The sequence below is a fragment of the Canis lupus genome, chromosome 28, assembly GCF_011100685.1.
Source record: "Canis lupus familiaris isolate Mischka breed German Shepherd chromosome 28, alternate assembly UU_Cfam_GSD_1.0, whole genome shotgun sequence".
Classification (NCBI taxonomy): domain Eukaryota; kingdom Metazoa; phylum Chordata; class Mammalia; order Carnivora; family Canidae; genus Canis; species Canis lupus.
The window spans coordinates 3,038,733-3,055,812 of NC_049249.1; the positions used below are offsets into that span (position 1 = coordinate 3,038,733).

A 17,080-nucleotide genomic window follows, 5' to 3' on the forward strand; every position below is an offset into this window, starting at 1 on the left:
AGCTCCCACAATTGGGGACTGAAACCATCTCAAAGGTAGGTGTGAGGATAAAAGAAGTCAAAGGTGTACAACACTAAGTAACTCATGTGTAAATGTTATTTATCCTTAAAGGGCTCACACTTCCCAACACCTAGGGGTTTACCATAGAAGCTGGTGCACACTCCCAATTCTAGAAACTGATGGAGCTCCAGATGCTGAGACCAATCTACCCACAGGCAAGGGTAACAGGAGAGAGGGGAGGGGTTAGGGACAGCAGAATCAATCTGGACCTGACTCCACTGATTCTGGGGATGGGGTGCAAGCAGAATTGAGTGGGCATGAGAGAGCTAGCATGGCTGCTGAGAGCACAGACCTGACCTGAACCCTCAGAGCCCCTGGGTCTGACTTTCCCTAGAACATTAGTTCTGCTCATCCAATCTTCCTGGAGGATGTTCCAGAAAATACCACCCCTATTTAGGAGTATCCACGAGGGACTCTTTGGACAGAAGATCTGGCTTGCTGGATGTGCACACTTACCTAGGGTAAGCCTTGCCTGCATCTGTGCCCCACAGCAAGCCAGGACCCTGCAATAGAGCCCTGCATTGGTGAGCCCTGATTCAGCCTCCCTAGGGTCCTTCCTTCCAGGAGGAAATCAGGCTCTTGGAACTGACCCCTGAGGCCAATCTGGGATCCAGTTGAGGAAAACATAGCCAGCCTAAGTATAGCCCCAGCCCTGGGTACAGGCTTCCAAGAGGCTCTAGATTTCTGCCATGAAAGTGTCTTACATCCCTATGCACACTCCCATGGTGTTCCAGAATCCAGAGATGGTAGTCCAGAGAGTTGTGCCTTTGCCCCTGGCCAGATTTACCATGTTGGTCAAGGCCTTCCACCACTCTGAGCTTTGGGCTTCTTGTCTTCAAAGCTGAGATATTAGGGCTTATTTTATGAGTTCTGTCTTTGGGAGAACAAAATGTAACAAATTCAGAGAAAGTAAGCTGTAGTCCTATCTTCCTGAGGGCCTTCTCTGAGCCAAGCAGATGCAAACTTAATAAATCCCAACACCAACCTTGAGAGTTAGTATACCTATTCCACAGATGACAGCAACTAGCTCTGAGGATTTGTCTTTTTCCCAGAGCCTCCTAGTGCCCAGGGTAGGATACCTACTTTTGAATCCTAATGTGAGGTGTCAAAAGTTAGGAAAGCAGAGGTATGTAGGTGGGGTACAGCACAGACAGTCGTCTTCTGGTATCCTTCTCAGCAGAGAGTCTGCTTCTTTCTCTCCCTCTGCCCTGTTTGTGCTCTCTCTGTCTGTGTCTCTCTCTCTCTCTCTCTAATAAATAAATAAATAAAATCTATTTTAAAAAAATTAAATTATATTAAATATTTTTTAAAAATGAGATCAATCCTGACTAATATATGAAATGTCTGCTTTAATGTGATAGTTATACTTTTTTTCTTATTATTTTTAAAAACAAATATATAAATCTGTATGTTTTAGAAACAATGCTTTCAGAATACGACCTAAAGTCATCCTGTGGGTTACAAGCTGGATAACAATGATTTGGTGCAAACCTTTAACCTTTACTAAGGTCCTTCCCTGAAAGGCCATCGAATTGTGAAGGAATGAACAACCGAGGCCGAGGGGCAGGGGGCCACAGGCAGGCACCTCAACTGGGCACTCGAGGTCTAGAACTCATAAAGCGAAATCAATTCTTGGAGATGCACCTCCACAGCCAGACCCCTGCCTGCCTCTTACCTTAAACTCCACATGACTGTGGTGTTTCTTTTATATATATATATATATATATATATATATATATATATATACATTTTTTTGAATTTTTATTTATTTATGATAGTCACACAAAGAGAGAGAGAGACAGAGACACAGGCAGAGGGAGAAGCAGGCTCCATGCACTGGGAGCCCGACGTGGGATTCGATCCTGGGTCTCCAGGATCGCACCCTGGGCCAAAGGCAGGCGCCAAACCGCTGTGCCACCCAGGGATCCCGACTGTGGTGTTTCTGAAGAGCAGAGACTCTGCATGATAAGCCAGGAGACACATGGAAGATCTCACACAGAGGGGCACCTTGCTTTGGGTGTTGACGAGGAACTGAGTTTCCCAGCACAGAAAGAAAGGTGGAGCCTTGTCAGTAGAGGTAGTGGCAAAAGCAGAGGACAGGGGAGAAAGGGTGGTGGGGTCTGTTGTCCTGAATTTGGAAGGCCCCCCCATGGCTGAACACAGAGCTCAGGACAAAAGGCACAGTCTAGTCTAACAGCCTCTGGCCCCTAGAGAGTTGGTCAGTACAGTTTTAAATTCAAATAGCTTGGGGAGCCTGGGTGGCTCACTGGTGAGTCTGCCTTTGGCTCAGGTCATGATCCTAGGGTCCTGGGATAGAGTCCAGCATGGGGCTCTCCACAAGGGGCCTGCTTCTCCCTCTACCTATGTCTCTGCCTCTCTCTGCGTGTCTCTCATGAATAAATAAATAAAGTCTTTAAAACAATAAAAATATATTTTTTAAAAATTCAAATAGCTTGCCAACTGAAAACCTGTGGAGATTTTACCTAAAATGCAGATTGCTGGTATCCCTATTCAAAATCCTAATTCCCTCCCCTTCCCTCTTCTCCCTTTACCTGTAGCACCTAAGAACCTTCTATAGATTGTGTTTAATTACTTATGTTTTGTGCCATATCCTCCTCTCCTCCCCCTAGATGTAAACTCTGGGACAGGAGGCTTGGGGTTTTCTTTTTCTTTTTCTTCCTTTACTAAAGTACTTCACTTAGCCAGTGTCTGTCACTTAGTGGGTGCTCAATAAGTATTTTAATAAATTAATAGAGGAAGCAGGGGACTCTGATGTGTCCCACACTAATGTCTATCCTGGGGTGGCAGGATACAGCCAGGCAGGAGGCCTCGGTTCTCATTTGCCCCAGCCCACGCGGGCACCTCCAGGGACTCCCTCAGCTGCGTGAACAGAACCCGATTTGAGGCAAAGCAGCAAGCAAGAGACTGGCGTTTGCTTTAGCGGGATTTGCAGGCAGGTTCCCGCAAGAGTGTAGGTTCCCGGCTCCAAGTCATGCCAACTGCTTCTCGATTCACCGCGGAGCACCGCGGCTTCCCTGGGCTGCGCACGGGTTTCAGCCAGGGCCTGAGCCTGGGCGCACCCAGCCCCCGGGCGCGGCGGGAAAGCGGGGAAGGACGCCCAGGGCGCGGGAGACTCGGCCAGCAGAGGGCGCGCGCGCCCAGCCGGCCCCCGCGTTCCCGGCGGCGGCGGGCTCGGGCCAGTCGCTAGTTTCGGGATCGGCCTCGCTCTCCTGAGAAGAGGGGGGCTGAGGAGCGCCTGAGGACTGTCTCCCCTCCCCCCCATGGCTACTCCGTTCAAGGAAGGGACCAAGCCCGTGCGTTTCCCGGCTCCACGCCCAGTGCCCAGAAGTCCGCCTGGCCTGGAGGGAATGAATGAATAAATGTGAGTGCACAGTGCATCTGATTGAGCGTGAAAGCAGTTTTGGAAAAAAGGCACAAAGGACACCCGTCGTCACGACCTGAGTCCCGGAGTTCCAGCAGCTTCCTGCTGACTGCCCCCTCCTGGGGCCCTGACTGCAGCTGCTGAGCCCAGGCCCCGCGGGCCCCACCCATTCCCCCTGTGCCGGGACTTCCCAGGTACCGGCCTGTCCCCGCCGCGCGCTCCTTGCATGGGGCGGGGGATGGAATCTAGTCCACGGTCCCGCTATGCCATTAAGGGCAGGAGGAGGTGGCAAGGGAATCCTGTGGTCACTGGTGAGGTCCCCAAGCGTGCTCCCCCCGGGCCGCCTGCCTGCGTCCCTCTCCACTGGGCCGGGGCTGTCTCGGGGTGTCCAGGTTCAGGCACGTCCTGCCAAGAGTTCAGACTCGCTTCCTGGACCAGAAAGGCTGACGCTGGGGGTACTGTCCTGGGCTAAGACGGAGAGGGGACGGGGGGGGGTCTCTCAACACCTTGGGTGGCACAGGGCCTTCGCTGGGAGAGGGAGCACGTGCGGAAATGCGGACGGTATTCTAGCTTCCATTTGCCGAGTACAGAGCCACCCTGTGCCAGACCCAGGGGCGAGCCCTCGGCGGAGGAGAGTCTCGACCATTCCCCGCAGGTGCGCCTGGGCGGGATGGCAGCTCGCTCGGCCCATTCCCGGGTGAGGGGGCGGAGGGACCGCGAGCCAAGTGCAGGCGCGTTTCCCTAGGATCCGCGACACGTTTACGGAGCAGCGAGCGGACTGAGCTTGCTGCCTCTCGGCCCATTAAGGGCGCGCGGTTCTCGGTCAGCTGCCGGGGTCGCCGCTGGGAAACTGAGGCCTGGCTACTGAGCCAGAGCGTTGGCTTGGGGCGGGAGTGGTTCTGCCGACACTGGTCGCCCTCCCTTAGGCAGAGCCCGCGGGGAGCTCACACGGCGAGCCCGAGCCGGCGGGCGCCCCCAGGCCCTGGACTCCCCGAACGGGGCGCGCGTGGCTACCTCGGGCCTCGCCGGCGCACATCGACTTGTCTCCTTAGGGTCGTCGGCATTCAGTTCCCGCCTCTGGGACTCCGTCTCTCCACCTGCTAAGTGGGCACAACGGCCGGCCCTTGTCGCAGCCTCAGGGCGCGTCGGGGGTCCTCGCTGCGGCTGGAGCCTGGCGGAGGGGGCCCCGCGGCGCTGGGGAAGGTCGGAGGCCGGAGCGCCCCGCAGCCGGAGCGCCCACGGGAGGAGCGGCCGGGGCCGGGGGGACGGGGGGCCGGACCCCTGCAGCCGGGGGGTGCCGGGGCGGGGGAGCCGGGCCCCTGCAGCCGGCGGGCTGCGCCTCCAGCCCCGCCCCTCGCCGCGCGCCCCGCCCCGGCCCGGCCCGCCCCGGCCCGCCCCGCCCCGCTCTCGCCTCTAAAGCGCCCGCCGCCCGCCGCCCGCCGCACTTTCGCTCGCCGCCGCCGCCCGCCCCGCGCCCGCCCGCCCCGCGCCCGCCGGTGCCATGAACGCCAAGGTCGCCGCCGCGCTGGTCCTCGTGCTGACTGCGCTGTGCCTCAGCCACGGTGAGTGCCACCGCCGGCCCCGCGCGGTCCCGAGCGGACCCAGTTCGCCGCTTAGCGCAGGGGAGGTCGAGGCAGTCCCCGTCGCGGGGCGCGCGCCCTCGGGCCGTGGCGCCGAAGCCCGAAGCTTAGCGGCCAGCACCGGCGCCGAGGCCTCGCGCTCCGCAGCTCCCTGCCGCGGGGCTGGGCTCCGGGACGGTGCGCGGCCGCGGGACTGCGGGGGTCGGGCGGGGTCCCGGGCCGGGCGCGCGCCCGGGGCTCGGGGGAGCGGAGCGCGGTGGGGACCCGCTGGCCCGGGCCCGGCCGCCCCCCCCGTGCGCTCCCGCGGGGCCCGGGCCCGGAGCTGCGCGTGCGAGAGGGCGCTGGGCGAACCTGCCTGGCGTGGCCTGCCCGGCGCCGCGACGCTCTGCTGGCGGTGCGGCCGGGACCTGCTTCGCGGCGCCCCCCTAACCAGGCCGCCCCGTCTCGCACGCACCCCGGCGAGGCGTCGCGGGCGAGCCCAGCAGCTGCTGTCGGCTTTGCGCCCCCCGCCCGGCCGCGCTCCTGCTCGGCTCCGCGGCCCGCAGCAGCGCAGCGGCCCCGGGCGTGCGTCCAGCCTGCTCCCCGGCCTCTTCCCGGGGTCCTCGAAGAGAGGCCCAGGGGCGCCGGGGTCGCTCCTGCCGGCTCCCCTGCCCCCCGGACACACCTGCGGGCGGGCGCTTTGTCACCGGCCAAGCCGCAGCTCCTACCTCGGAGGGAGCTGCCGCGGAGTTCAATCGCCAAGGCCTTAGGCCACGGGGAAAGGTGGTGTCCTGTTTCACTGGGAGAGGGAGAGCCCGTTTGTTTTGTTTTGTTTTTTTTCTTTTGAAGCTTAAGAGAAATTTCGCTGTCCTGTCACAGGACACCACTGCTGCAAACCAAAATAAACTGTTGTCTCTAAATACATAAAACAAGCCATGTTAGTCAGGCCGCGCTGTCCTTAGCTGCAAAGTTGCCAACAAACCCTGCAAAGGGTTGAAGGACACTGGGAGTGCTCTTGGGGCAGCCACGGTCCATGCACAGCCTGAGCCCCCACAGTGCTAGGCTGGGTTCCAGCTGCTGACCCTCTGCATCCTCACAGGCAGTGGACTGGGGGCAGTGTGGGTAAGGTGAACATGCCTGTGTCCGGGTCAGGGAGCACTGCGGGGACTGCCAGGGGCTCACAGCCGGCTGCCTGGAGAGTTCTCTTTAAAAGTGTAGCAGGTCAGTGGGTGCCTGGATGGCTGGGTTGGTTGAATGTCAGACTCTTGATCTCAGCTCAGGTCTTTATCTCCAGGTTGTGATTGTGAGTTGGGGGCAGGGGGTGTAGTAAGTTGCTGGGCAGAGGTGCAGAGGGACTGGATGGAAGGCAATTTAGTCCACCGCCTAGCCTAGAGGTATGCTAGGCTGAGTCTCCATACTGACCCCCTAGGTCCTGGGGGACACTCTGGTTTGAGCATTAACAACTGAGTGGTGGGAGTGGAGCTGTCATCCTGCACTTTGCTAGGGAAATGGTGCCGCTCTGGTTCCCTGGGGAGCTGCAGAAAGGAGGGGAATGCAGGGACCCACCCTGGTCCTTGAGCCCTAGGCATAGCTGACCTGGAAGGAGCACAGAGGGAGTGGGGGGTGGGGTCTCATTAACAGACTCATCCTGACCCTGAAAAGGGTTGGTTGCTTGCCTCTCTGAGTTGCTCTTTTGGTAGCCACATGGCCAGGACAGGGTCCTGGGCTCAAGGCTGGTCTGCGTCTCCTTGCATTCGTAGGCCGGAATATACTTCTTTGCCCTTCTTGAGCATGGGTGCCCATACTGAGTTCCAAAGCTACACCTGGAGACCCCCCCCTTGGTCAGGGGCTGGTGCAGGCACAGGCTTCTGTCCTTCCACTGGCTGACCTCAGACAAGCAGCTGGGCCCCTGTGTGCCCTGGGTATTCAGGGGTGGTGAAATCCAGGCTGGGCTTTGTTCTGAGGCCTGGTTGGAGAGGCAGGCCAGGACTCCCTTTTCTGCATTAGAGTGGAAGGTTCTCTCAGAACTGCTCTTGAACAAAGGCAGGTTCATCAGGTCCCAACCCCTGGTAAACATCCAGACCAACCAGGTACCTTGCCTATACAGAGTCACATCCAAACCAGTTGGAAAAGTTAGTAATATTGACAAAATAAGCTGGAGGAGAGGACACCAGGTAGACATAGCACTGTATTCCCTAGGTAAGAGCCCTGGGTGCTCTGTCACTTTAAAAGAACCTGTGGAAATTCCCCCACTTGACAGTCAGGCAACTAACTAACTGGGTCCTGGGAGCAGGAATAAGAATTGCCTTTGAAGGAAATGGATAATTCCCAAGGGGTGGGGTGGGGAAGAAGAGAAGAGAAAAAAAACCTGTATTTTGAGCTCAGAATCAGCTCTGATTTCTGGCCTGATCTCCACCAGTGGAGCCAGAACAGCTTCCCTGACAGAGGAGAGCAGCCTCCCCAACCGGCCAAAGCATTTCACACTGTGTTCCTTTCATGTGCTGCTGCACTGGGGTTGGGACCCTTTATGTCACCACCCAACAACCCCAGTTCTCCAGTCCCTGCTCAGCTCAGGAGGATCCAGGAGAATTCCAGGGAGACCAGAGGCAGGACACTCAGAGGGGAGGCTTTACCCAGACCCCCTCGCCCCCAGCCCTGGGGTCACTTTCCCAGGCGATCTGGTTACAGGGCAGTATGGGCAGTACAGTAGGAACCGCCGCAGCGGGGGAACTGGGTGCCATTGCTGAAGGCCAGGCCCTAGCAGAGACTTTCTGGAGTTAGTTCAGGTATACAAGTGAAGGCTGCTGTAGCTGCTCTGCAGTATCCTGGGTGTGAGCACCCTGAAGCCAGGCTTTTCTCCTTACTGGTTTTTAGGGAATCAAGTTTGATCCCAGGGGGCTGGGCAGCCTGCTTTTTCCCTGACTTAGTGGCTAAATAGGCTGGTCTTTACAGGCCCTGCCATCTCTCAACTCAGTGCAGCCTGTAGAAAAATTAAGAAATCCCTCACTCACAAGGTTTCATGTAGCTTCCCTAGCTCTCTTGCCCCAAAGTGCAGGACTTCAGGACCAGCAGGAGGCTCTTGGGAGCTGTGTAAACAGGCAAACTTTTTTTTTTTAAGTCTCTGGACTAAATATTCTCAAATATAGATTTAATCCCTGATGAAAGGATCCACAAATTCAAATAATTTGGGGTATTAAGTAGGGCTTGGATAAAATCTGCAGAAAAGAAAAAAAAAAAAAAAAAAACACGAATATCCCAGCCCCCCAAGGCTTGCAATTCTAGACTTAAATGGTGAGTGGTGGTCCGCAGGAGCCCTTTGCTTATTTAAACTAATGAGTGTCAATTATGGCATTTTGCAAATTGGTGGATTGGCAAACAAAGAGGTAATATAACCCAGGAGGCTGCAGCATCTCTGCACAATGAAAGCCACATTTGACCCCAGCCCTGATAATCTCCCTGCCTTCAGGGGAGTGCTGTGGAGAATGTGGGCCCTTGCCCTGTCCTCTGGGGACTCCCAGGTAGGAAACCTGCCAGTGGGATTCTTTTGTGGTTGCCCCGGTTTAAGGTGAGTGTGAGGAGAAGGTGGGGAGGGCAGCACTCCCAAGGGAACTGTGGTAGCTCCTGGGACCAGAGAGAGCCTGGAGGCTCCTGCTTCCCCTTCCTCCTTCCCTGAGGAGAGGAGAGCTTTCCTCGTTGGCTCTGGAGGAGTTTATTTTGCAGAGAGTAACTGGGAACCCCAGTACCTTGGACTGAAACACTTCTGTCCTGGGATTAATATATGTTACCCTAAGACACCTGAGCAGGGGCTGCTTGACCCATACATACACATATCCCCAAGGTTTGGCAGGATCATAACAAACTGCACTGCTGTCACTACCTCTTCTAGGCAAACCAGTCAGCCTGAGCTACAGATGTCCCTGCCGATTCTTCGAGAGCCACATTGCCAGAGCCAACGTCAAGCATCTCAAAATCCTCAACACTCCGAACTGTGCCCTTCAGATCGTGTAAGTCTGAACATCATCCTCCAGGAGGGTTGCATCCCGTGGGTGTAGTAGCACCTAACTCAAAACTTGTAAAAGCTGGAGAACCCACACATGCCGAGCAGCTAGCCTGGAACTTGGCATAATTAGCTGCATCTCTGATTACCAGAAGGCCTTTGAGGATTCCACCAGGCAGGAGTTTCAGTAGCCAAGCTTACTACACTTGGCACCCTGCTGTGGTCCTCCTGGTTCTTGCCTCTTTTTTTCCAAATTTCCTCCTTTAGCACAGGAGACGGCAGTACAGTGGGATGCCACCAGACCAGAGAAACCAGGAGTTTCTTTTGCTGAAATCCAGTAAATGAGGTCGCCCTCTGCTAGTCACGGTGGTCTGTCCTGCCAGTTTCTAGGCTTTGGTGTTCTAAATTCATCCTTTATCACATAGCAAAATCTCACAAGACCCCAATTCAGTTTAATTTGTCTTCAACCTTTGGGTAAAACTCAAAATTTTCAGCTCACTTAACTGTTTTCTCAAACACAACACACGTTTTTTCTGATATTGATGGGAACTGCTGATATTTGATGTCACTCATATGGGAAACGAGACACACGAGAATTACACCTATATAACACATAAAAACCTCTCTCTGGGCTTGTCGGAGGCTGGACGAGGTTCAGGAAGAGAGACCTTCATGTGGCTGTTCATTGCTTGGCCCTTGTGTGCTAGAGTGCACCCCTGCTCACATACAGTGAGTGTGCTCACGTGTCCAGATGCAGGGGTGCAGAGTCTCAGGTCTCTTCTGAGGGAGCTCACCTCCTGTAAAGTCCCAGTGCTGAGAATGGGGTGGAGACCCAGAAGTTGAAATGAAAGCCGCCCTCCCGAAGCCTTTGCCACCTAATACCAACTGTTTTTAAGTTTGATTTTGTCTTTTTTTTGGCTAGCCTTTGCTGCCTTGAATGTGTTTGTCATTTACAGTATGTTTTAGGCCACTGGAAGGTGAATGTGTTTTCACTGGCTTTGCTTACAATAAACTGCTCTCTCCTTTGAGAGGTGTTGTATCAAATACTGAATTTAGTTCCATAGACCTGCTTTGCAGTTCACATTGCACTAGTCCACTTGCTAGGAATGCCCCCTGAAGTTCAAGAAACCAGATAGAACGTGGGGGTGTGGGCAGACGCAGAACCGATAAGCAGTGACAGCCAGATTGAAACCCATTGCTCCGAACCACACTCTTCCTCTGCACCTGTCAGTCATTTACCAGGGAGGCTGCATGATGCCCCTGGGTGTCCCCGGGCCACAATGCTGGCCTTCGTTGTCCTTACAGACCTGTGAATGGCTGGGCAGGCTGCTGCTTGAGGTCTTTATGGAGAGGGGCCCAGAGAGAGAAGTCTGGTCTACCCCCAGGAGTTGTTAGGTGGGGTAGTGTGAGTGTAGCGGAGAAGTGGGAGGAAGGTGCCAAATGAATTTTTAAGAAACAAATGCAACTGTGGAGCATTCAGTGAACTTGTAAAATCTCTCTGAGAACCATTCTCTGGCAAATTACCTACACCAGCCCTCCCTTCACCTGCATTGTCCCTCCCTCACTGCCCTGTCACCCCCCACTGCACTGTCCCTCCCGCACTGACCCATTACCCCTGTTCCCCAGACTGTTGTAATACCTCTTTACAGATCACCTATTTCAGGTTTACTCTTCATTCTCTCTCCCTTGTATTTCAAGATGATTCATCCAAAGAACAAATCTGCCTTTGTCACTCTCCAGCATAAATCCCCATAATCTTGCTGGTGAAGTCCCTCAATCCAGCTCCTACATCTGGCCACCTGCTCCTTGGGCATCCCGTCTTCCTCCACCTCCTTGGTGCTGTTACCCCTCTAATGCCTTTGCTCTTGCGTTTCCCTCCCCCTCTATCTCACTCACCCCACTCCTTTGCACCCTTCAGAAGCCAACTCAGAGGTTCTTTGTGGTGCATGCACTCTCCCTGGGCTCCCCCTGCAAACACACCTTTCCCCTTCCTGTATCTGTACAGTGGGACTTGCCCACTGCTAGGGATTTGTCTCCCCAGCTCGCCCCAAGTTCCTCCTAAACCCCAGCCTGCCAAGCTAGGCACTTGGTGCGGGAGAGGGTCCTGACATGAGTGTGAGATGAGCCAGTGCCCAGATCATGCCCCTGCCTCCTGCCATTCGGCTGCACACCCATAGCCTCTTCTGTTTTGGCAGGGCAAGACTGAAGAACAACAGCAGACAGGTGTGCATTGACCCGAAATTGAAGTGGATCCAGGAATACCTGGAGAAAGCTCTAAACAAGTAAGCACAACAGCCGAAAAAGACTTTCCGCTAGATCCACTTGAGGAAAGCTAACAGCGTATGGCAGATATGGCAGATGGAAAGGCGAGGTGCTGGGGAGGTGGGCCTGGATGGGGAGGGCCAGGTACACCTGGGGGGGTAGCACGCTGACCTGGGATCTCAGCCTTGAGGTTTGCCCAGAACATAGACACCTGCATTTATAGTGTCTGGTACGATCCTGCAGCTTATATTCACCGGTGCCCCAGACCCTTGCACATTGGCTGTTTTAGAACTGGGGTTTTTCTAAGAAATTACATTGTCCCAACAGCATTACCCACTGTCTGCTCTCTCCTGATCATCACAATCCCCATCATTCCCATTATCTTTTTTAAAATCTGTGATTACTTCAAGATCTGTATTTGGTTTGTTTTGGAGCTTTTCTTCCTTGCTCCCGGGGTATCTGGGCACAGTCAGGTGATGGCCAAACATGGAGCTCAGAAAAGTGTCCTTCCTCCAGACTCTCAGGCTTGGAGGAAGGCCATGGACAGCTTCTGTGGGGGGTGTCCCTCCTAAAATGACAACCCCAGTGACTCAGATACTGGCCAGGGTTAGGCAGCGGCCACCGCCTCCACCTCCTCTTTCCAGTTGGGTGATTGGTTCTGTAGGCTCCATGTACTACTGTCACTAGGGACTGTGCTCAGAGACCCTTTGCCGGCCATTCCCAGGCCTCTCCCTGCCTCCAATAGCATGCTTTCATCGTGCTTCTGCTTCTCATTTCTGTACATGCTCAGTGGGGAGGAGGGTGATTGCTGGGGCTCTGCCCTGTAGCCTCCTCCTCCCTTTGCCCTCCCCTCCTGTTCAGGCCCTCTGTGAGAATCTTCTCCGGCCTCCTCCAGAATGGGGCTGGCCCTGTCCTGGAGGGTGGGAGATCATGTCTCCACCTTCTGTCGAAAGGCTGGTCTTCGCAGAATCAAATGAAATTTTCAATCTGAGAACTTGTTTGGAGGAATTTGGTTTCTGTGATTGCCTCTGAGGCTTATAGAGGCCACGAGGCTCTACAAACTCTGAGGTCTCTGAAATCAGAAATGAAAAAAAAAAAAAATGAATAAATGAGCATCTTGCCACTAACCCTTCCTCCTGAAACCACAGCAGGGTTTCAGGTTCCAATCAGAAACATTGGCAAAGTGACATTGCCATGCATAAATGTGATCCACAGATGGGCCTGGTGGTATTTGTAACTTTTTGCAAGGCATTTTTTTATATATTTTTGTGCACATTTTTTTATGTTTCTTTAGAAAAAAAATGTATTTCAGAATATATTTATAGTCGAACAATTCATATATTTGAAGTGGAGCCATATGAATGTCAGTAGGTTACATTTCTCTATTATCTTGAACTACTGGCAATTTGTAGAGAAATATATATGATCTATAAATGTGATTACAGCTTTTTAATGTTAGCCACAGTGTATTTTTTCACTTGTACTAAAATTGTATCAAATGTGACATTATATGCACTAGCAATAAAATGCTAATTGTTTCATGGTATCAAGCTCCTACTGTATGTGGGAATTTATTTACCTGTAGAAAAATTCATCAGCTATTAGACATGGGGCTCAGATACATTTGTGGAGTCGATGAAGGTAAGGTGGCCTGCAGGTCAGGTGCCTTAGAACCCTCCTGCTGACTTCACATGTGAGCATGGGCCTTGATCAGGAGCCGAATAGAGCTGCCACTCAAGTTTTTATGCCTTTTTCTTTTTTTTAACTCAATGGAAACAGCAGTGCTAGTTTTCTGAAGAATAATATTTGACTCACTAATTCCTCTTCCTCTTCCTCCTCTTCCTTGGTTCTCCTAACATCCCCATGTAATCTCCAGAGACTCAACTCTCATAATATCCAGCTTTTACATTTTCCCCATGTAAAAATCCCATAATTCCAGGCCATGGTTAATAGCAAGCTTTCATGGGAACAGGTGGCCTTACCCCATAAATCATTAAATACCATTCAGCTTGAATCATTAAAATGTGACAGTCATGAGCCAGTTGCTGTAATCAAATTCTGCTAACCAGCTCTCTCCCCTGCTCTCCAGAACAATCCCAGTCATTCCCAAGGGTTGTCCCCCGGCATCCAGAAAGGAGAAGGTGGGATGAGGCCCGCTGCCTTTCTCCTCTCCTTGGATGGCCGCCTGAATCTTGAGTCTTTAATCTCCGGAGCACGATTTGATTTGAAATGCAGGTATTTTTTTTAGCTAAAGCAGAGTTCAGCTCCGCACTGAGAAGGAAGGAAGCCAGAGGAGATGGGATTGAGGTGAGTTAGAAGGCCAAGTCCAGCCTGGTCCTGGGTGTGCCTTCACACCCTTTCAGATGTGAATGCCGTTCCCGGGCCAGGTTGGCAAAGTGGCCGCAGCTATAACCAGTTCACAGATATTCTGGAAGGCCAGCTAACATTTTTCTTTGAATTGGGGAAAATGTTGGATCTATTTTAATGAAGTACTGGTGGACAGTGCTTTGCCCAGGGGCCTCCAGGACTAAGACTGAAGACAGGGTTAAACGGATAGCCAGTCCAGCATTCAATGTTGTGCAGACTGAAACAGACCCCTGTTTATTTCAACATCATTAATGGTTCTACTAATTTTATCTAAGGGGGCGCAGAGAAGAAAAAATGGGGAAAAGAGAAAAGATAGGAAAAAAGAAGCGACAGAAGAAAAGAAAGGCTGCTCAGAGAAGGAAAAACTAGTTATCTGCCGCTTCGAGACGGACCGCAGTGCCCGCTGCTCTTGTATCTCCCGGCGCTTTGTAAATTTGCTCTAAGCCTCCTCCCCAGCAGAGCCCCTGCCTTGTGCGCAGGGGCTCAGACCTCCGTGGAGGAGCAGCGCTCCTGTGGCCACACGGGCTCCTGTCTTTATGTGCATTTTAAGGCCCTTCCTGGTCTGCTAAGTTATGAAGAAAGTAGGTGTGCGGAGACTGGGGTGCGGTCTGGGACGAGGAGACTATTCTCAGGACTCTAGTGTGGCCCGGGGTCGCCAGCACTGCCCCAGGCTGCCGAGCTCCCCGCTGCCCTCCACTGCCTCTCCCAGAGGGCCCGGGACGCCCCAGCTCTCACAGCTCCACACACTCAGTCTGCCTTCCTGCTGAGGCCAGGGCCGGCTGCCCGGCCTGCTCCGCGCCATCGCTAGCCCGTGGCGGGAGCCTAGGCCCAAAAGGCCTGTGCCTCCTGCCCTTCCCCTGACACTGCCAGTGCCACACATCACCACCTCTGTGGGGCAGAGCTGGCGATGGACGGGCCTTTTGCAGGTGATACCCGACTCTTCTTTCCCAAGTGCCTGCTGCCTGGCTCTTCACCCGCCACGCACGTGGGGCGGGACCTCTCCATACCGCCTCCCTAGGCCTGGGACTGGGCCAGCAGCTTTACCCCTGAGCAAGGGTGGTGTCTGCACACCGAGTGGGGAAGCGGGGGGGGATGTGCTCCACATTCCCGGGAAGCAGCTGTGGAAAATACTTCTCAGGGAGCCTGTTGGCCAGGCAATTCACTTTATAGATTCTTGAAACGGGTCCCTGACATGGAAGAACTGTGAAGGGCCCGTCCCCACCCATCTGCTGGGAGAGGCTCTGTGACCCTGTGCGATTAGGTCCCGGGACTCAGCTGTGTCAGTCCTCTCTCATGAGCAATGTCTGCTTAAAGTGAACATGGTGTTCTAGAAAGGTCTAGAACTTTCCTCATACCCTCTACAGATTTAGGTCTAAGATTTCTTGCCAAGTCTCTCTAATTTGGACCAGAAGAAGGGGGATCACCTAGGAGAGCAAGGCCCTGATTTCAGTAGTACTTTGAGAAAAGACACCTTGACTCCGGACTGTTCTCCCCATCCTCCCATCTCTCATAAACACTCACCCTGCACCCCAAGCCCCTGGTCATAATTCAGTATGTGGATCCAGAAAGATGAAGTGGTTGGAGGACAGAACAGATGGAATCAGAAGAAAATCCAAGGTCCCTGCCGCTGGTCAGCCTCACCTGGAACACTGTGTTCCCTCATGCTTTCAAGCCCTCCCCTGTGATAGCACAGAGCCCTGTGGCCATTGTTTTTCTCCGTTAGAGGAGTGTCCTGCTAGGGCGCTACAGCCAAAGACCTTTCATTCCCCCTTGCCGTCCCTTTTATCTGGCTGACCCTCAGCCTGCACCCCTCTTGCTGGCACCCTCCCTGCCCCAGAGGTCACTAGCATGTTTGCGGGTCTGCCCAGGGCTGCAGTCTTCCTTGGAAGCCAGCAGGAGTCCTGGACTGGGAACCGTGGCGGGGTGGTCCCCCTTTTACAAAGGCACCCAGGAACTGGTCAGAGCTGTACCCCCATGCTCTCCATCCTTCATACAGCAGGATCGTGCATCTCTGCACCTAGAGAGTGGTGGCAGTCCATCCTGGACACCGTGGAGGGCTACTTGCCATCTAGCACTGGTGGGTCAAGCTCTTGCTGCCCTGAGGTGACAAACTGCTGTCTGCGGGGTTCAGGGAGACAGTGCTCCCACTCCTGCTGGGGGAGTGGGGCTGCAGGGATTCAGACAGTTGGCCCCACCTTCAGAAAAGCAAACCAGCTCCAGTCTTGTCCTTCTATGACTCGACTGGCCACAGGCCCTCACTGTGTCTGATAAAGCCAGCGTGGTGCCAAGCCTCCCTGAAGACAGGGTGGCCGTGGAAGAGAGAAGAGCCGGACTCCATTGAGGTGGTTGAAACTAGGCCCTGCGCAGTTCCTGGCACTGACCAGGGCCACCCCTGCCATGCTGGCCAAGAGATCCCGGGGCCAGTCGGGGGTAGATGGAGGTGGCTGGTGAGGCCAAGGCCTCGGATGAGTGAGCCACACTCAGGCGGGGGGGCCACCAGCCCTCCGTCTGTGCTGGGCTGAGACAATGCGACCCGCCTGCCATGTCATGTGACCGCTGTCCCATGCTGTCCGTCAGTGTGCCCTTGTTTGTCTGCTGTGCCCCCTGCTGGCTGTGCCCGTCCATCTTCTCCACTTCCCACCTTCCATCCCTCCACTCAGCCCTGGCTGCCTCTCTTTCCATCCTCCCCCTTCCCAGGGCCTCGGAAGGGAGGTGCACGGCGGCGGCGATTTGGAATTCAGGAGTGGGGGGCCCTGCTGCAGCAGGGCTTGGCGTCTCAGGTGAGCGGCCTGGCCGCTGTGGGAACCCGCCTTAATGGTGTCTCCCTCTGTTCTTGTTAACAGGAGGTTCAAGATGTGAGAGGCGCAGGTGGGGTCAGACGCCTGAGGAAACCTTACAGTAGGAGCCCGGGTCTGAAAGCAGTGTTAGAAAGAGCCCAAGGCAGCTCCCCTGCACCCAGGCAGGGCCCAGTGCATTTCCAAGGGCTTCGTTTTGCACAGTTTGCCTTACTTTCACCATTTGATTATGTAGCAAAATATATGGTGTTTATTCTTCATTTAGTTTGATTATCCTGTGTCACTGCTGACAGATAGGAATTTAGACTAAGGCCGTTATTTTACTTGCTTTCTTATCAAATCTTTCCCATGGAGCCCCTCGCCTGGCCAGAGGTTCCTGAGCGTCATATCTCCCTGAGCTATGTGCAGGCTGGGACCCCAGATCATCCTGTCCTAGGATGAAGAGCCACGAGGAGGCATTAGAGCCAGTGGGCAGCGGCAAACCCTAGTGAAGACTGCCCTGGGCAAGGGGCGGAGGAGGGTTAGGTTTAGAGGGCCAGGCAGGAGCCTTGCCCTTCCCCAGAGTGCCAGCTGGGGTCTTTCCCTTCAGTGAGCATCACAGAGCCCCCCAAGTTGAGGCAGGCAGGAGTATGAGGCCAGGGGTGAGGGAGATGCATCC

The 17,080-nt window shown here is 54.3% G+C and overlaps 1 protein-coding gene across 2 annotated transcripts; it reads left to right on the top strand.

Annotated features, from left to right (window-relative positions):
* Positions 1-4,938: 4,938 nt before the first annotated feature.
* Positions 4,939-16,511, top strand: CXCL12 (C-X-C motif chemokine ligand 12). Of its 2 annotated transcripts, NM_001128097.1 has the most exons (4): positions 4,939-5,004; positions 8,888-9,005; positions 11,194-11,280; positions 16,471-16,511. In NM_001128097.1, the coding sequence occupies exons 1-4, from the start codon at positions 4,944-4,946 to the stop codon at positions 16,484-16,486; spliced, it is 282 nt and encodes a 93-aa protein (NP_001121569.1). In that variant the 5' UTR covers positions 4,939-4,943; the 3' UTR covers positions 16,487-16,511. The 2 variants fall into 2 exon arrangements, with proteins under 2 accessions (NP_001121569.1, NP_001295390.1); NM_001308461.1 differs by lacking the exon at positions 16,471-16,511 and having other exon boundaries at positions 11,194-11,810.
* The last annotated feature ends 569 nt before the right edge of the window (positions 16,512-17,080 follow it).

Excerpts from the sequence above, each read along its gene's own strand:
- CXCL12 (NM_001128097.1), top strand. The coding sequence starts at position 4,944 with ATGAACGCCAAGGTCGCCGCCGCGCTGGTCCTCGTGCTGACTGCGCTG. Across the intron at positions 5,005-8,887 it reads TGCGCTGTGCCTCAGCCACG|GCAAACCAGTCAGCCTGAGC; the intron begins GTGAGTGCCACC and ends TACCTCTTCTAG. Across the intron at positions 9,006-11,193 it reads AACTGTGCCCTTCAGATCGT|GGCAAGACTGAAGAACAACA; the intron begins GTAAGTCTGAAC and ends CTGTTTTGGCAG.